A 17,446-nucleotide genomic window follows, 5' to 3' on the forward strand; every position below is an offset into this window, starting at 1 on the left:
TGCTGTAAACATAAGCCGACTTTACTTAAAATCATTGTTCATTCGGGAGCTGAGAATGTAGGTCTTTCAGGCAGAGTGTCTACTTAGCACACACAAAGCCTGGGTTGGCTCCCTAGCCCCAAATGAAGCAGGCGTAATGGTGTCCACCTGTCATCTCAACACGCAGGAGGTAGAAGCAGAGGGAGGCGATTCAAGGCAGTCTTCAGCTGTAAACTCCATTCCAATGGTAAGAAAATCATTGTTTTGAATGGTTCTCATCTATTTGCTTTGGGGCCAGCTGGTCCTCTTCCCCTGTGCAAGCCCATCCCGTCTTCTTTTTGATCTTCCAATCAAACTGCACACTCAGCCCCACCTTGGGCACGCAGCTCCATAGTGGTTGCAGGCAGAAGGCTTCACCAAGGCAGTCAGAGGCCATCAAGGCACCAAGGCACCATTTGTCCCTCAGTTACCAGGTCTCCGTTCCTGCTTCCTCTGCTCAGTGCTTGGCAGCCAGGTGGTAACCTCCTGGTAACGTTTTCTGCTGGGCTTCCCTGATGCAGAGGCACCTTGGGTCCTAGGGAGGCCGGTGTGTTTGAGGTCATCTTCTGAGGCTCTGTCAAGCTCTCTCTAGCTACAAAAGATAGCTTTCTGTCTCATAGAGCCCCTGGAAAGGTGGCAAGTAGCAGTCTCTCTAGGCCAGCCCTTGCTCCTGCGTCCTAGAGAGGAACGGGACTATGGTATTGTCTCTAAGCCCACTCTGGCTCACATGAAACCTGATGTCACCTGTCCCTATGTCTCAGGGCTAGTGGCTTATAAAGAAACAAACGTGGGTTATCAATGTGGCTCAGTTGGTAGAGCACACACCTAGCAAGCAAGAGACCCTGGGTTCCATCCCCAGCACGGAATAAACCATGGCTGTCAGTGTATTCCAGCACTTGTGAGGCAGAGGCAAGGCGGATGGGAAGTTCAACCTCAGATACAAGTAAGTTTGAGGCCAGTGTGAGCTATGTGAGACAAATAAGATCCACAAATATGCGATATATGCCTGTGATCCCAGCACTCGGAAAGGCAAATGCTGGATCAGGGGTTCAAGACCAGCCTTTGCTATGGGACACCTTATTTCAAACAAAACAACAAAACAGAATAAATGAATAGATAGTTCAGGCTGCTGGCCTAAGCCTATGCGTCCAGCTACTTGATACTGAACCAAGAAGGCCAAAACTTCCTGGGCTACAGAGTGAGAGGTCAGGTCTAGCCTGGGCAACTAAAGAGGTAAGACTAGCCCAGCAGTAGTGGTACATGCTTTAATCCCAGCACTTGGGAGGCAGAGGCAGGAGGATTTCTGAGTTCTAGGCCAGCCTGGTCTACAGAGTGAGTTCCAGGACCGCCAGGGCTATACAGAGAAACCCTGTCTTGAAAAAGAAAAAAAGAAAAAAAAAAGAGGTAAGACAACTGGTTGTGGTACAGTGCTTGTCTGATATGCACAGGCATGGATAGAAACAATAGATTTAGGGACCCAGTGCAACCTTTTAATTCCAAGCAGTTACCCCTCCCAGCATGATCACACACACAGTGGACAGGGAGTGCCAGGGTCTGGGTAAAAACGAAACCCAGACCTGGGCAAAATAGATATATATATATGTATAATTATATACACGTACATATGTGGACAGACAGGACTGGAAGTGCAATTAGGTAGGGCAGGGAGTCAGGGAAGCAGCAGAGGGTGCCCCAATAAATTACATTCTGTAGAGAGCACAGTAGGAGATGCATGGCAATGGAGGGACCTGGGAGCTGGGACTCTCCATCCCATCTTAGGGAGGCTGAGGCCTGGGCTCGGTGGTCCCTGGACAGGTGCTAGAACGGTGCATCCTATCTGGTTTTGCCTGGAGGCTGGTGGTGGTGAGGCGTTGTGTGAACAGCGTCTCTGCTCTTAGCCACAGCTTTGAATAAGTCTTGGGTCTTGAGCAAGAGGTTTGAAGCTTAGGGGTTGCAAAGTACAGGACATACAAGCTAGAGGGAGGATGACCTCCCAGCTGGAGGTCCAGGTAGAGCCTGCTTCTGCCAGTTAGAGAAGCATCAGGCCCAAGTGCAGGAAACTGCCAGGAGTGCAGCTGGCTGGAGCCTTTGGGTGGACAGGCACAGGGTCCCAGAGCTGCCGCCTCCCCCTGTACAGGACAGCAGACCGACCTCCCCGCTAAGCCCCCTTCGTTTCTCCTCACTGTCTTCTGGGGACTCTCATGTGGGGTGACAGACAGGGAACGGGTGCAAACATTGTGTGCTGGAGTCCGGGCTGGGTTTGTCTAGGCAGTAGAGCCCAGGGAAATGGTAAGGCCCCCTGGCCCATCGTGGGGAAGGAAGTCCACGCCTCGTGACTCTGGGACTGTGCACTTCTTGGCTCTCTCCGTGAGGAATGGAGCCCAACGTTTCTGCCCTGCCTCCCGCTGCTCCCAGCCAGCAGAGGAAGAGGACACTGTAGGGAAGGGTCTCACAGCCCCAGCTTCAGGGCCTCGAAGCAGCAGAAGGAAGGTACTGTCACGGACAGGGCGAGCCGAATCGAGCCGAGCCGGCAGGGATGTCAGAAGAGGGAAGCTTTCTTCTTAAGTTCGTTCCGCTTCCACAGGGCCAGCTTGCCAAACTCCTCGGGAGACATGGCGAAGACCCTAGAGAAGTCCTCTGCTGACAAATGCCTCTGTGGGGACATGGGTAACGGAGTGACTTAAGGAGGTAGCCCCTACAGCCTCAAAGTCAAAGGCAGCCCCACGGGGTGGCCCCTCCCCCATGCCACGCATCTTTCTTTCATACCTCAAGCCTCATGCGGTCCACACCCGGAGGCAGCTTAGTTCTCCCCTTATTGGTCACCACCAGCATCTCATAGGGATAGATCTGGAGGGGCAGAGAAAGCCCTCTTAGGTGCCTAGTCCTGGGTCCTCCTAACCCTCGTGACTCCCCTGGTCCCGCTGCAGAGGCCACTGGGGTTCATGCCATCTCGCCATTCATCTCCTTCGGCTTCCCTGCTGCCCCCACCCCCCACCCCGTCATCTCCAGGAGCACCCTGAGCGCATTCAGCTTGGTGGGCTCCACCACCCCCCTGAAGCCCACCCCACTGTGGTGGTCAGGTCCCCTGCCCTCACCTTCTGCTCCAGCACACAGGGCAGGGAGTTCCCCCGATCCATCCTCCCCCTCTGGCCCTCTCCGTTCTGGGGAGACCAAAGCCGCAGTGAGCCAGAGTGGGTCAGGGGGACCTTCTCAACCTTACCCTAGGCGTCTTCAGTCTTCGCCAAGCAACTCGTCGGCCCGTGCCCCCCTCCCCCACCAGTCCCCATGCCTGGCTCTGGTTTCCCGAGCTTCTCCTGCTCCCCTCCAGGGGGCACTCACCTGCAGGCCTAAGGAGACAAGAGCCACGGTTTAGAGACAGCTTCAGAAATTGCACCTACACCTGATCTTAAACCACTGCCCACACTGGACATCGGCTCTCTATAAAGTCTGTGGAGGACCGCGTCCCAACGACGTGTGACCCCATTGCTCACCTGGGCTCCCAGCCTCACTTCCCGATGGGCTGAATTCTGTGGACTGTAGCTAGGAAAATGATACACAGACATCAGAGGAAGCCTTCAACAGTCTCCTTTACTCTGAGGGCTTCCCCCCCGCCCCAGAATCTCCAAGCGCTTGGCCACCCAGAAGCATGGTGGACACACACCAGGCAGCCCTGCTCGGTCCTAAGGCCTTACCCGGCTCAGGGTGGTCCTGCCATAGGAAGGAAGCGAAGAGGATTTAGATGTTCCCGAATGCAAGGCTGAAAGAGAGCAAGAGAGGGCCCAGGTTTAGTCCCTTGGTCCTGACAGTCCTTCCTAAGAGAGCTGCCTCCACGGCTTTCCCTGTCCAGAACCTAGCAAGGCTTCTACGGACTTTCACAGTGACGCTGTGGCTTTTGCTGAACGTGTATCTTCCCTCTCCTCTCCAACTAGAAGTGAGCCAAAAGCCTAGTGTGAACCCCAGGCAACGTTGAGGCTCATTTCACTTCAGCCACCATGAAGTAAGTTTGAGATCTACAAACACATGACAGCTCTAAGTGAAATCTCGAAGGTATGACAATGGTATTAACAGCGGTCAACTTCTAGCCATTTTGACAGCACAGTTCTGACACTGTCATCTTAGCACAGTGAATGCAGTCAGGATAGTTCCCATTTGAGGCTATGTAGCTGCCTCAGTAGGTAAGAGGGCTTGCTCTACAAGTATGAAGACCTGAGTTTGGATTCTAGGACACACATAAAAAGCAGAGCATGGCTGTGTACACCTGTAACCACAGCACTGTGTGGGGTCGAGACAGGGGGATCACTGCCAGTTCAGCTTCCACGTCTAGTAAGGCAGAGAGCAACAGTGCAGGATGCCCAATGTCCTCTCCTGGCCTCCACTTATAACATACCTGAATAGTTGTTTGTCTACACTACACACACACACATATACATACACACTTCCTATTGGCGTAACTGAAGATCATTTGCAACTTGTGCCTTTTGTAAATCACTAAATTTTTAACACTACTAGTTATAATTTCAGAGATTAGTTTGCAACAAGGTTTTTTTGTTGTTTTGTTTTTTGTTTTAAATCCAGGGGTCTCAAGATCTGCCTGCCTCAGCCCCCCTAAGTGCTGCAAGTACAGGGATGTGCCATGGCGTCTAGAAACTAACATTCCCTTTGTGGTTTCTTGAGACAGGGTTTCTCTATGTAGCCCTAGCTGTCCTGGAACTCACTTTGTAGATCAGGTTGGCCTCAAACTCACAAAGACCTGCCTGCCTTAGCCTCCTGAATGCTGGGATTAAAGGTATTTACCACCACACAGAGACAAAATAGAAGCTACCATTCTTAGAGTGGGCCAGCCTCAAAGCTCCTTTGTCTGTAACTAGTAGAAATGGCTGGCATCCCATTGCAGTTGCTTCAACAGGCATTTGTTAAATGTCCAGCTTACAGTTCAACACCATAAGCATCAGGCCTCTAAAGTCTACCGGAAGTTCAGTGCCTGAGAACAAAATAGGTTTGGGGAACCTGGTGTTTATTCTCAATTAAGTTTAGCATCTCTAAACTGAAAGTTCAAAATCTGAAATCCACTCTCCCCTGAATTCCAAACTTCTTCAGTCTTGTTGGTAGGGTTCTCAGTTTTGGATTTGGAAATGTTGGTTTCAGATTTTGCAGTTTTGGATTGGGGGAGGTCGTCTCCAATTTGGTAAAGTTTTTTCAAATACTCTAAAATCCAGGAAATGAAACAAAACCCTCTTTAAGTCTGAAACCCTTCAAATCCTAAGCATTTTGGATAAGGAATGATAAGCCTGAGTAGGGAATGAGCAGCTCTCAGGGCTGGGGATTGGCTCGGGGTCGTGTGCTGTCAGACAAGAACCTGAGTTTGGGCGAGGGGAGGGCAAAAGAAAGTCACTGATTCTCACAGTCAGCGCTCATTGCTGAAGTATGCTATGTACTAGTAATAATTAGGAGCATTTTTATTTTTATGGACAGAATTACAATGCCATCAGGTACATATAAACATTTTCCACCCCAAATCACTTTCAGGATGTATGCTGGCTGTTTTTATGTCAACTTGACACTACCTACATTCACCTGGGAAAGGGGAGCCTCAATTCGGAAAATGTCCTCAACAGACTGGCCTGTGGGTAACCTATGGGGACAGGTTCTCAACTGATGATTGATGTGGGAGGGCCCAGCCCACTGTGGGTGGTGCTACCACTATGCAGGTGGTCATGGATAGTATAAAAACACAAACCAGGCAAGCCAGGAGGAGCAGTCCTCCGTGGCCTCTTCACCAGTTCCTGACTCCAGGTTCCTGCCCTGCCTTCCCTGAATGATGGACTACAAGCTGTACGACAAAATAAACCCTTTCCTTGCCAAGTTGCTTTTGATCGTGGCATTTTATCACCGCAATGGAAACTTCAACTAGGACAGAAGGTTTGTGTTTGAAAGTGACGATTCCAAGGTAATGCCTGTTCATGACTCTGAGCTGTTGAGCCTGATGAGATCTGTCAGGAACCTGCACAACCACATGACATACATATCCATGGTCTTGTGCCAAAGTAAGGAAGGCACTTGACTATTAAACCTTACAAAGCCAAAAGGGAAGTCACAGAAGCTCATTTCTTTAGCTGAATAGAAGAATCTGGAACACTGAGACTGTATCTACCCATTGGGACGGTTTTGTAATACTCTTGTTCTCCAGGCCTCAACTACAGACTTTATATTCTTTAAAATGCCCTTTGCAAATCGTCTCACCCACCCCAAACCTGAGTCCTGGTGCTCTTCATGCATCCTAGCCATGGTCACTTTACCGCTCCTTCAGTTCCGGATGTGGCAGCAAATGTCTATAATCACAGCACTTGAGAGGCAAAGGCAGGAGGACAGAGAGTTCAAGGCCACCCTCAGCAAAACAGGAGTTTGAGGCTAGCATCAGTTACCTAAGATTGAACATTTAAGGCATCTGGCATAATGGTACATGCCTTTCATCTCAGTACTTTATAGGCAGAGATATAGAGGCATACCTCCAACCAACCAACCAACCAACCAACCAAAGAAGCAAACAAACAAGCAACAACCCCTACCAAAAACAAACAAACCAACCCAACTGAAGCCGAAACAACAACAACAAAAACCAAAGCAAATAAATTCCAGTCCTACTACGCCTCTCTGTTCCAGTCTTCTACACTCTTCCAAAGAGTTCTGCCCTGGAGCCAGTTGCCTAGCACTGCAGTCCCTTAGCACCCTCCTTACCAGACACTAGCCACAGATGAGCCCATCCCTCCTCTCTTACTCCCTCAGCTATGAATTAGCATCACCACAAAGGAAAGACCTTGCGGTAGTCCCCGTGGAGAAGGTCTCCCATGGCCGCATCCCGAGCACACGGCTCCATTTCCTCCCCAGGCTCCTCAGTCTAGATTTTCCTTCTCTTAAAGACAGGCTCACAATGTAGCCCTTGAACACATGGGTCATGGCTGAGCATGCTAGCTAAGGCACTCACGTTCTGCAGGCCTGGTCACCCAATTTCCCTTTCCTTTCTCCATGAGTAATCTTTTCCCATTTCCTACACATATTAGCTGCAGACCCTCCAGCTTCTGGTTTGCCAATGTCAGTTCCCAACCATTTGCTCTACACAGATAAAGCCCTGACACCTCTCTCCCTTATTCACCCTTCTCATGGGTCCTAGGATTCACTTTAGTGGATTTGATCTGAGCATTTCTCACATCCATCCCCTCTTCTCTGAACCCCAAAGGATGTGCTATTCTTAGGATATGGTTTCAGCATATTGCAAAGCTTCAAAAATTGTGAGAAGTTAAAAAGGTATAGTAATAGGGCTGGAGAGATGGCTCAAGGGGTAAAGAAAGGCAAATGCCTTGCAACCCTGACAATGTAAATTTGACTCCTTGAACCCACATAGAAGTAGAAAACAATTGAAATGACTCTACAAAGTTGTTCTCTGATATCTACCCCCAACACACATACATCATACACACACACACACACACACACTTTTTTAAAAAAAAGATTTATTTCTCATATGTATGTAAGTATGCTGTTGCTGTCTTCAGGTACACCAGAAGAGGGTACTCAATCCAATTACAGATGGTTGTGAGCCACCATGTGGTGGTTGCTGGGAATTGAACTCAGGACCTCTGGAAGAGCAGTGGGTGCTCTTAGCCGCTGTCTACTCCCCACCCTCCAACCCCCCCCCCCCCCACACACACACCTTGTTTTGTTTTGTTTTGCTTTGCTTTGCTTTGCTTTGTTTTTTGTTTTTCTGAGACAGGTATAGCCCTGGCTGTCCTGGAACTCACTTTGTAGACCAGATTGGCCTCAAACTCAGAGATCCGCCTGCCTCTGCCTCCCAAGTGCTGGGATTAAAGGCATGCGCCACCACGCCCGGCCACACACACCTTTTTAAAAGGTAGAAACTTGGAACTAGAGAGATGGCTCAGTGGCTGCTCTTCTGGATGACCCCCAGTTCGGTTCCCTGCACCCACACTGCAGCTCACAACCATGCAGTCCTAGGGGAAATCTCTGTGCATGCATCCAGTGCACAGACATACATGCAGACAAAACAGCCATAAATAAAACAAATAATGTTTAACAGGTCTCACTATGCCACTCTAGATGACTTGGAACTCCCCATCTAGGTCACGGTGGCTTCGAACTCACAAAGATCTGCCTATGTCTGCTTCTAAGCACCAGGATTAAAGGTGGGCACCACCAAACCAGGCTCTGATAGTTTTTGTTAGTTTGTTTGTTTAAATGGTTTATTTCCTTTTTTATATGTGGGTTAGTGTTCTGCCTGCATGTATGTCTGTGTGAGGGTGTCGGATCTTTAGGAACTGAAGTTATACAGGAGGAGGAAGAGGAGAAGGAAGAGGAATTGTCTCAGGGTTAAGGGCAAACCCTATGTGAGATGCCATGTGGGGGCTGGGAATTGAACCTGGGTTCTCTAGAAAAGAAGCCAGTGCTCTTAACTGCTGAGTTATCTCTCCAGCCCTGCTCCAAAAGGTTTTTAGTGTGAAACAGAGTCTATTAAGTTGTCTAGGCTACATTCATACTCAATTTGAGCCTTGGTAGGCCTTAAACTTTTTTCTCTTCCTTCCTTCCTTCCTTCCTTCCTTCCTTCCTTCCTTCCTTCCTTATGTCTTCAAGACAGGGTCTCTCCTTGTAGCCCTGGCTGTCCTGGGGCTCTCTATGTAGGACAGGCCCGTCTTAAACTCAGAGAGATCCACCTGTCTCTGCCTACAAAGTACTGGGATTAAAGGCATGCACCACTATGCCCAGATGCCTTAAATGTTTAATTCTCTTGCTTCAGTCTGCTGAGCAGCTCAGATTACAGGCCTGCTCCACAGGTCTAGCCACATATTTCATACAGCGACAGAAGGCTGACTAATATGTACATCTACAAGCCAGCTTGGAAGATTGTTTCCAGAGATGACCTGTAACTCTCTCCATATACCTTGCTTCCTTTTTGCAATGAAACCTTGTAATTCCTTGAATCTGGGACAGAACCTATTCCACCTTGAGTCTAGTTTCATTTCTAGAAAACCTACATTTTTGTTATTGTTGTTGATTTGGAGATAGTGTCTGTGGTAGTTTGAATAAGAATCATCGCCCTATAGGCCCCATATATTTGAATGCTTAGTCCCCAGAGAGTGGCTCTGTTGAAAAGGATTAGAAGAATTAGGAGGCATGGCCTTGTTAGAGGAAGTGTGTCAATGGAGGTGAGCTTTTGAGGTTTCAAAAGCCCATGCTAGGCCTAGGTGTTCGCTTTTCTCTGCCTTTGGATCAGGATGTAGCTCTCGGCCACTGCTCCAGTGTCATGAGTGTCACCATGTTCCCTGCCATGATGATAATAGAGTAAGCCTCAGAAAATGTAACCCAGCTCCAATTAAATGCTTTCTTTGATTAGTTGCTTTGTTCATGGTGCCTCCTCACAGCAACAGAACGGTGATTAAGATAGGGTCTTTTATTTTTTCCTCCCCAGCCCAGGCTAGACTCCTAGTTTTGGGATTAAACTTGTGCCACCTTGCCAGCTTTGGTGCCTTGACTAATGGAATGCAAAAACAGTGACCCGTCATGGCTCCCAAGGTCAGGTCTTAAGAGTTCTCATGCCTCTCCCTTGGGGTGCTTAGCTCTGTCCCTCCCATCTCCAGCTACCAGGCTCTAGGGAAGTCCAGACTAGTTGGGGTTGCTCAGAGGCCCAGAACTCAAGGCCCCCTTCACCCACCGCATGCTACTCGGTGCCCATGCTCTCTGTGCTGCCACACTAGCTCAAGCTCCCGGCCTTTGCTCCCACGCTGTCCTTGACATCTGGAAGGACCTTCTGCACCATTTATTTGCCTCTTCTAAGACTTAGGGGAGGCTAGAGAGGTGGCTCAGTGATTAAAATCACTGGCTGTTATTCCAGAGGACCTGGGTTCAATTCCCAGCACCTGTGGTAGCTCACAACTGTCTGTAGCTCCAGGGGATCTGACACACTCACTGACACATGTAAGTAAGCAAAACACCAATGCACATTAAATAAATAAATAAATAAATAAATAAATAAATAAATAAATGGTTAAAGAAAATACTTAGGGGAGCCTACCAGGCCTCCTCACTGGCCTTTCAAAGCACTCGTTGATACTCTGTCCCCATTGCCTGCCACACTGCTCAAAAGTCACACGGATTTACACATTACTTTCCCCTTGGCTGGAGGAAATGGCTGTATCTTTCACTCACAATGACCCCAGTGCTTAGCATGTCCCTCAGTAAGTGTCCATTAAATGAAGTCAAGGCTCTCACGCTGCTTGTACCAGGAATCTCTACCTGTTCTGGCTATCAGGGCATATTTTTGCCCTAAAGGAGTACACCTGTGGGCCTCACCCCCAGACTGAGCCTTTAAGTATAATGGTTCAATAGCCACACACACATCCGTCCACCCCACACCCACCCCTGGCCAGATGACCCGGAGCACACTCCACAGCACTCACAGGTATGGAAGGGTGTCCGGTCAGGCAGAGAGCGTGTTTTCCTCCGGATGGGCAATGACTTTTCCATCTCTTCTTTCAAGATCATCTTTCCCAAGTTGGAAGTAACCTGTTTGGGGGTAGAGGAGAATGGTGCCCAGCCGAAGACACCAGATTCCCATCTCTGAAAAGTGCAAACTTGGGATTCAAAGCAGGAGGGTTAGCGATGGCTTTCCCAGGTGGCTGGTCCACACCTGGAGCCCGTTGATCTTACTGGGCACTCAAGCAAATTGTTTGCTGAAGATGTTCAGTGGTAGCCTTCCACTGTGGCTTCTCTATTCTAGGTCACCATGTCAAGAGCACAACCAATGGCCTTCCCAAGACTCCTTATTCTCTCTCCTCCCCTAGGCCAGCCTGCTGAAACCGGGTGCTGGTGCACCCCTCTCTTTCCTGTGCTCTGGATCTTAATGTCCAGGACCACTGTTCCAAAAGCAGCCTAAAGCACAGGACTCCTGGTAAAGAAGAGGCACCTCCCACCAGGTCAAATGCAGATGTTTCTATGGCACTAGCCTTTTAGACTGGCTCTGGGGACAGAATATTTATCACCTAGATGGCATGAGGGTGGCGGGGGTGGGGAGGGGCAAGATGCTACCTTACTGAGCTCCTCTTTCTGCCGTTCCCTGATGGCCTTAATCTCCTCTTCAGAGTCATCGTCTTCCTCTTCCTCCTCTTCCTCTGCCCCCTTTCGAGATGCCTTCCGTTTCCTCCATTCTGTCTCTAGGAGATAGAGGCCCCAGAAACAATGTGGCCACTCAGCCATGGGCTTCTCCAGCTTGTGGAACAGGGCTGGAACAAAGTCTGTCTGTCTGCCTTTCTTTCTTTCTTCCTTCCTTTCTTTCTTTCTTTCTTTCTTTCTTTCTTTCTTTACACCTTGAGTCTAGTTTCATTTCTAGAAAACCTACATTTTTGTTATTGTTGTTGATTTGGAGATAGTGTCTGTGGTAGTTTGAATAAGAATCATCCCCCTATAGGCCCCATATATTTGAATGCTTAGTCCCCAGAAAATTCATAAACTGGATAAGAAACACATATTTAAATTCCCTGGAGAGTAAGACCCTTCTCTCATTTACTTCTCTTTTCCAAATCTCCTATCACAGGGTCTGGCTATAGCAAGAACTTGAGAGATGTCCATTAAGTGACAGGAGCTAGAGAGATGGCTAAGTGGTTAAGGCCATGCACTGTTCTTCCAGAGGACCTGAGTTCCATTTGCAACCCGCACGGGGTGCCTTCACAGCCCCCTGTAACTTTGCCTTGGGCCTCCTAGGCACTGCACTTCCATGCACATACCCTCCCACACACATACACACATGTACATATAGTTCAAATCAAATAAAACCTTAAAAAATAATAATGAGGGCTGGAGAGATGGCTCAGTGGTTAAGAGCACTGACTGCTCTTCCAGAGGTCCTGGGTTCAGTTCCCAGCAACCACATGGTGGCTCACAACCATCTGTAATAGGATCCGATGCCCTCTTCTGGTGTGTCTGAAGAGTACACCAGTGTACTCACATACATAAAATAAATAAAACAAATCTTTAAAAAAATAATAATGAGGGCTGGCGAGATGGCTCAGCGATTAAGAACACCGACTGCTCTTCTGAAGGTCCTGAGTTCAAATCCCAGCAACCACATGGTGGCTCACAACCATCCATAATGAGATCTGATGCCCTCTTCTGGAATATCTGAAGACAGTTACAGTGTGCTTACATATAATAAATAAATAAATCTTAAAAAAGAAATAATAATGAGGGCCAGGCGTGGTGGGCCATGCCTTTAACCCCAGCACTCTGGAGGCAGAGGCAGATGGACCTCTGAGTTTAGGCTAGCCTGGTGTACAAAGTGAGTTCTAGGATAGCCAGGGCTGTTACACAGGGAAACCCTGACTCAAAAAACCAAATGATGATGATGGTGGTGGTGGTAATGATAATGAGCAAGAGGAGAAGAAATGGTGACCAGGCTGTGCACAGTAACACAAAGAAGTACAGGGGAGAGGTAAGAAATGAACTGTCAATAGGGGAAAGTACAAAAGACTGAGAAGAAACAAACAGGCTTGAGGTGGGCTGGGACTGGGTTCACCGGGCCAAGAAAGAGAAGTGAACGGGGACCCTTGGCCTCCTCTCCTTTCCCCGGGTTTTCCTACCCACAACGGCCAGCGACGGGGGACATGGCCAGTAGTCAGTCTCTATCTTGGCTGGCTGGTTGGGGTCAGGGGGCTGCGCTGCAGGAAACTTGGAGGATTCGATGATGAGGTCCTCGATGAGGTGCTTGCTCTGAGGGCTGCCTCCCACGGATTCTGCAGACAGATCCAGGGTCAGTCCACACACCTACCACCCCTGCTAACCACGCAGCCACCCTCAGCTCCAGCTCTGTCACCTCTCCTTCACACCCACGGAGAACTCAGCTGATCCACGGGAGAGAGCCCCGGGCCTTACAGGCCTGGAGAAGCTTTTCTTCCATCCCTTCCCGGCTCTCAGCACCACCCCACCGCGATGTGCCAGGAGAAGCACGGAGGAAGTCAGGGGAACCCTCACCTCTCTGTTTGTAGATGGGTGGCTTCTTGTAGATGTTGGAATCCGGGCGGGTAGTCTCTGAGAGACAGAACAAGATCAGCTGAGAAAGGGGACACGATGACAGGGGTGGTGGCTCTGGGCACAAAATGGAGGTAAAATGAACAGGGCCATAAGCTCAGACCACACCTTGTGAAGGCAGGGACTTCCTGCACTTTTCTGGGTAGGTGAGAAGAGATAGCAAGACCACTATCACCGCTAGTTCTGCCTGGCATCCTAGTACCGTAGGGTCCAGCTAGATCTAAACCCAAAGAGTAGGGACCAGAGAGTAAGGGGTCTGGGGGTCCTGAAGGAGAATTGAAGTCCCAAGGAAAGAACGTAGCTAGGCTGATAATAAAACCTACCAGGGTGGTGGAAGTGGGGCAGGCTGGTCCTGGGGGTCCCTGTGGTCCTTGGGGTTGAAGCCTGAGAGATGATTCCAAGAGTCCGGCTCTCCGCCCACACCTATGCAGAAGTATGCAGCCTGTAGCCTACACCCCATACCCCTTCCCACTCCCATGTGCATGGCTTTACCTCAGGCTACCTTTCCCATCCTCCTACACCAGCGTCCCCACTTCCCAACCCCAGGGCAATGTCACGGGCAGAGGAAGCACATTCCAGGACTCCATCTGCCCGCTCAGGGTGCCTACCCAGAGAAAAAGGGTTAAAGAGAGTCCCTGGGTCTGGCAGACAGATGAGTTGGCCAGGGACCAACCAGCCAGGATTTGCTGACTCTATCATCCCCTGGACTTTGCTGGGCTGGGGCTAGGCATGTTGGGGGAGGGGGCTGAGGGCCCAAACAAAGCAGGACGAAAGCCAACTGACCTCTGGAGACGGTGGGGGGGATGTGGATTTGGGTGACAGTGAGCACTGTGAACGGAGAGAATGATCAGAGTCACAGGTAGGTTTAAACCCTAGACCCTCAGAGGGACCATTTCACCCCCATCTACGCAGCTTCCCCTACTGTCCTAACCAACCTGCTTCCCTCTGGAGTCCCTGCCAATCTCTGGCCTGGCCTTCATCCTTCTTCTGCCCAGTATTCTCTCTGTCTTTTCATGTGAAGCTTGGATATGGGAACAGTGTGCCTCGTGCCCTGTACTAAGTATGACCCTGGTGGCAGAGCCTGGTAAGGAATGGAGGGACCAAAGCCACAGAGCAGCTCTGGAAGAGTCAGATCTCCTGGGCCACTCGGTACTCAAGTTTTCCAGGGTGACAGCTGTTCACTCCAATATGACCTCTTTTGTTTCCTAAAATTCAAATTGTATTGTTTTGATATTTACTTTGCGTGAGTGTGGGCACGCACATGCCACAGCACATGTGTGGAGGGCAGGGGACAGCTTCCAGGGCTCAGTTCTTTCCTTCTACCATTGGTTCTGGGATCCCACTTAAGTCAGCCGGCTTACATGCATCCAAGTGCTTTCACCTGCGGAGCCACCTGGCCACACCTTACTTTAATAGTCTCTCTCTCTCTCTCTCTCTCTCTCTCTCTCTCTCTCTCTCTCTCTCTCTCTCAGACAAGGTTTCACTATGTAGCCTTTTGCCCACTACACAGACCACTTTCTTTCTTTCTTTCTGAGACAAAGTTTCACTCTGTAGCCCTTTGCCCACTACACAGACCAGGCTGGCTTCCAAACCCTGGAGATCTGCTTGCCTTTGCCTCTGCATACAGGGATCAAAGGTAAGCATCGCCATGACCATGACCCCTTCCTTGAAGACAGGTGACAAAGCACCTGACCAAGCATTGCCCCATATACTGCTTTCTGAGGTTCATAAGAAGAACCAGCTCTTCTATGTGACAGAGGGCAAACTGAGGCTAAAATGTTTCCCCTCTCCCTTGCCTAGAATTTCTGGAGCTGTTTCTGTGTATTTTGTTCTCCCAGCCTTTCCCTATAGGACCTCTCCCCATGTCACCACTGTCCAGCTGGGGGCTGAACAGTGCTCACTCCTGCGCATAGCCTGTGCCTGCCTCCAAGGAGGACTGCCAGGAAGATCCCCGCTCAGCTCCCCTCACGCCTGCACACGTGATCCCTTCTCACCTCCCGGCTTCTGGGCAGCTCTACATGTTCCAGGAGGGAATAGGTAAAGTGGGGCTCATAGATCATGAGGTCAGGTCGCTCAATGTCCAGGATGGCCTTGTCCTTGGGGATGGCAGCCAGATCCTTGTAGCCCAACACCTGGTTGTCCATCTTGGCCTGAAGGGAAATGGTCCAAATGGAAGAGTTCCCCATAGCATCACTAGGACACTGGACTCACTGGCTGGACTTAGTTATCAGAAAAACATGTTATTCATCAATTCTCTTATTAGCAGCTCTATTCTGTTCCTTCTAAGGACCTAAAATAAGTGCTTATTTTAATTTCTGAGACAGCATTTCATCTAGTTAAGGCTTGCCTCAAACCCTCTCTATAGCTGCATCTGGCCTTGAACTTCCTTACTTCCCAAACGCTGGGACTATAGGGACTTAGGCCCCTTAAAAAAAAAAAAAAAAAAAAAAAAAAGCTCTGTGCCTCTGAGGCTCTCTGCAACTAGACCAGCCCTTCCCAAGACAGCCTCCGCTGGGATCTCTGGGTCTTTCCACCTGCAAGAGTTCACAGGACCTCCCTCCATGCCGGAGGGGGAGACAGGAGGGGGGGCGGGGAGGGGTAGTGAAGGGGATCCGCCCCTCCCTCCTCCCAGCTGAGGTGCAGGTGGCCAACATAAGTACTCACCACGATGCTGGAGGGAGAGCCGGGCACACTGGAGTCTCTGGAGGAGCTGACGCTCCCCGGGGAGGTAAGAGGTTGCTGGAGAGAGCGAGAAGGTGGCGGAGTGGGCATGCGCGTGGGTGCGAGGGTGTGGGAGTGGGTCTTGCCCTAGGCCTCAGGATGGGGTGGGGTGGGGTGGGGAAACCCGGCGTGCTACGTGGAGGTGGCCACCAGGTGGCGCCGGCGACTCTAGCACGGACCTGGGAGAGCAGCGGTCCCCACCCTGGCCCGGGGTGCAAGCCGCTCACCTTCTGCAGACGTTCCATGCGGCAGCCACTGGCCGGCCGCTCCCTCGGGGGCCGGTGCGCACTTGGAGAGGACAGACGTCAGGCTCGGCCCGGCTCCTGCAGCGAGGGCGTCACAGCGCTCTGTGGTGTCCTCATCCCTTGGGCCTCTCTGGGCTGCTGACCGCGGGTGGCTGGAAGGACAGTGAGCCCCAGTAAGGGCGTTAGGCTGTCAGGTTCCGCGGCGCTGAGTTCAGCCCCAGGGAGTTGTGCGTGCATGTGGCCAGGCGGTGGCTGCGTGAGTCGGCTGCACTTGTTTTTTCAGCCATTGTTCTCTGGCTTCAGAGGAAATGACGGCAGGGGTCAGCTGGCATCCCAGGGTGGACAGACGGCTATATCCTCAAGCTTGTCACCCCTGCCCTGGCCCTGCTCTGGCCCGGGCCCTCTCCCAAGTGGTGCTGGCCCCTCCCACTCCAGCCACTGGTTTCACTCCCCAGAGTTTGCTCAGCCAAATCTTTATTTTCCCCAGAAGGTTAACACGGGGACATTGAGTCATTAGCTAAGACTGGAAGCACAGGGAGCCAGAGGCCCGAGGAAGAAAACCCACGGGGATCGGTTGGGGTGGTGAAGCTATGGGCATGACCAAGAGCTGCTGGTGGTCCCCCCCGAAGCTAGCGAGCGCACTTGCCTTTTCTGTTCCCTACAGGCAGGCAGTATGCTATGTAGACACTGTAAAATACCTCTGCCACCACAAAGTGCCCAGAGCATTCTCAGGGGCTGTCACACTGCTCTATGAGGGCTGCTTGGTCACCTTTCACACTGTCTGTCCCTAGGATAGGCCAGTCTATGTACTAGGTGATGGCTACAGTCCATGTCCTCTCCTTCTTGGCCACGCCCTCAGCTCTCCTCCTTTCCCTTCTCCCAGTCCTCAGCCACAGACTGAGGAGAGCTGTGTACAGAAGGGAAAGGAGGATGGTGTGGTGGTTTCAAGCAAGACCTCTCAAGCCGGGATGCCTGCCTGGCCTTAAGCAGTGACTATTACTCCGATGTGGTGGGTAAGTCATTTACACTCTGCACATCCTAGCACTTGGGAGGCTGACGCAGGAGGATTGCTTTGAATTCCAGGCTAGCATGGGTTACATAGAGAGTTCCAATCAGCTTTGAATTTTGAAACCTTGTCTAAAGCATTTTTGAAACCTTGTCATAGGCTGCTCAGACAAGTCAATAATAGTATTTATTTACTTATCTTTATGTGTATGAGTGTGTTGTCAGACTGTTATGTCTGTGTGTCACATGCATGCCTGCTGTTCATGGAGTCCAGAAGAGGGCATCGGATCCCCTGGAACTGGAGTTACAGATGAGTGGCCATGTGAATGTTAAGAACCAAACCTGGGTCCTCTGAAAGAGCAGACAAT

At 50.4% G+C, this 17,446-nt stretch overlaps 1 protein-coding gene across 13 annotated transcripts in view; it reads right to left on the reverse strand.

The window, feature by feature from the left end:
- Nucleotides 1–17,446, reverse strand: part of Dmtn (dematin actin binding protein) — a 33,865-nt gene continuing 16,419 nt past the window's right edge. For 4 of the 13 annotated variants that reach the window (NM_001360025.1, NM_001360024.1, NM_001360026.1 and 1 more), the window contains 15 exons: nucleotides 16,056–16,225; nucleotides 15,772–15,846; nucleotides 15,102–15,257; nucleotides 13,891–13,935; nucleotides 13,431–13,530; nucleotides 13,051–13,107; nucleotides 12,660–12,812; nucleotides 11,113–11,237; nucleotides 10,485–10,590; nucleotides 3,711–3,775; nucleotides 3,510–3,558; nucleotides 3,358–3,365; nucleotides 3,114–3,179; nucleotides 2,785–2,865; nucleotides 1–2,671 (listed from right to left, as the gene is read on the reverse strand). In NM_001360025.1, the coding sequence (NP_001346954.1) occupies nucleotides 2,558–2,671; nucleotides 2,785–2,865; nucleotides 3,114–3,179; nucleotides 3,358–3,365; nucleotides 3,510–3,558; nucleotides 3,711–3,775; nucleotides 10,485–10,590; nucleotides 11,113–11,237; nucleotides 12,660–12,812; nucleotides 13,051–13,107; nucleotides 13,431–13,530; nucleotides 13,891–13,935; nucleotides 15,102–15,257; nucleotides 15,772–15,846; nucleotides 16,056–16,073 (1,218 nt within the window). In that variant the 5' untranslated portion in view covers nucleotides 16,074–16,225 and the 3' untranslated portion in view covers nucleotides 1–2,557. Of the gene's footprint in view, nucleotides 2,672–2,784; nucleotides 2,866–3,113; nucleotides 3,180–3,357; nucleotides 3,366–3,509; nucleotides 3,559–3,710; nucleotides 3,776–10,484; nucleotides 10,591–11,112; nucleotides 11,238–12,659; nucleotides 12,813–13,050; nucleotides 13,108–13,430; nucleotides 13,531–13,890; nucleotides 13,936–15,101; nucleotides 15,258–15,771; nucleotides 15,847–16,055; nucleotides 16,387–17,446 lie in introns of those variants that run through there. The other 9 variants (NM_001252664.1, NM_001360028.1, NM_001360030.1 and 6 more) reach the window with 4 other exon arrangements.

Source organism: Mus musculus, chromosome 14 (assembly GCF_000001635.26).
Source record: "Mus musculus strain C57BL/6J chromosome 14, GRCm38.p6 C57BL/6J".
Taxonomy (NCBI): Eukaryota; Metazoa; Chordata; class Mammalia; order Rodentia; family Muridae; genus Mus; species Mus musculus.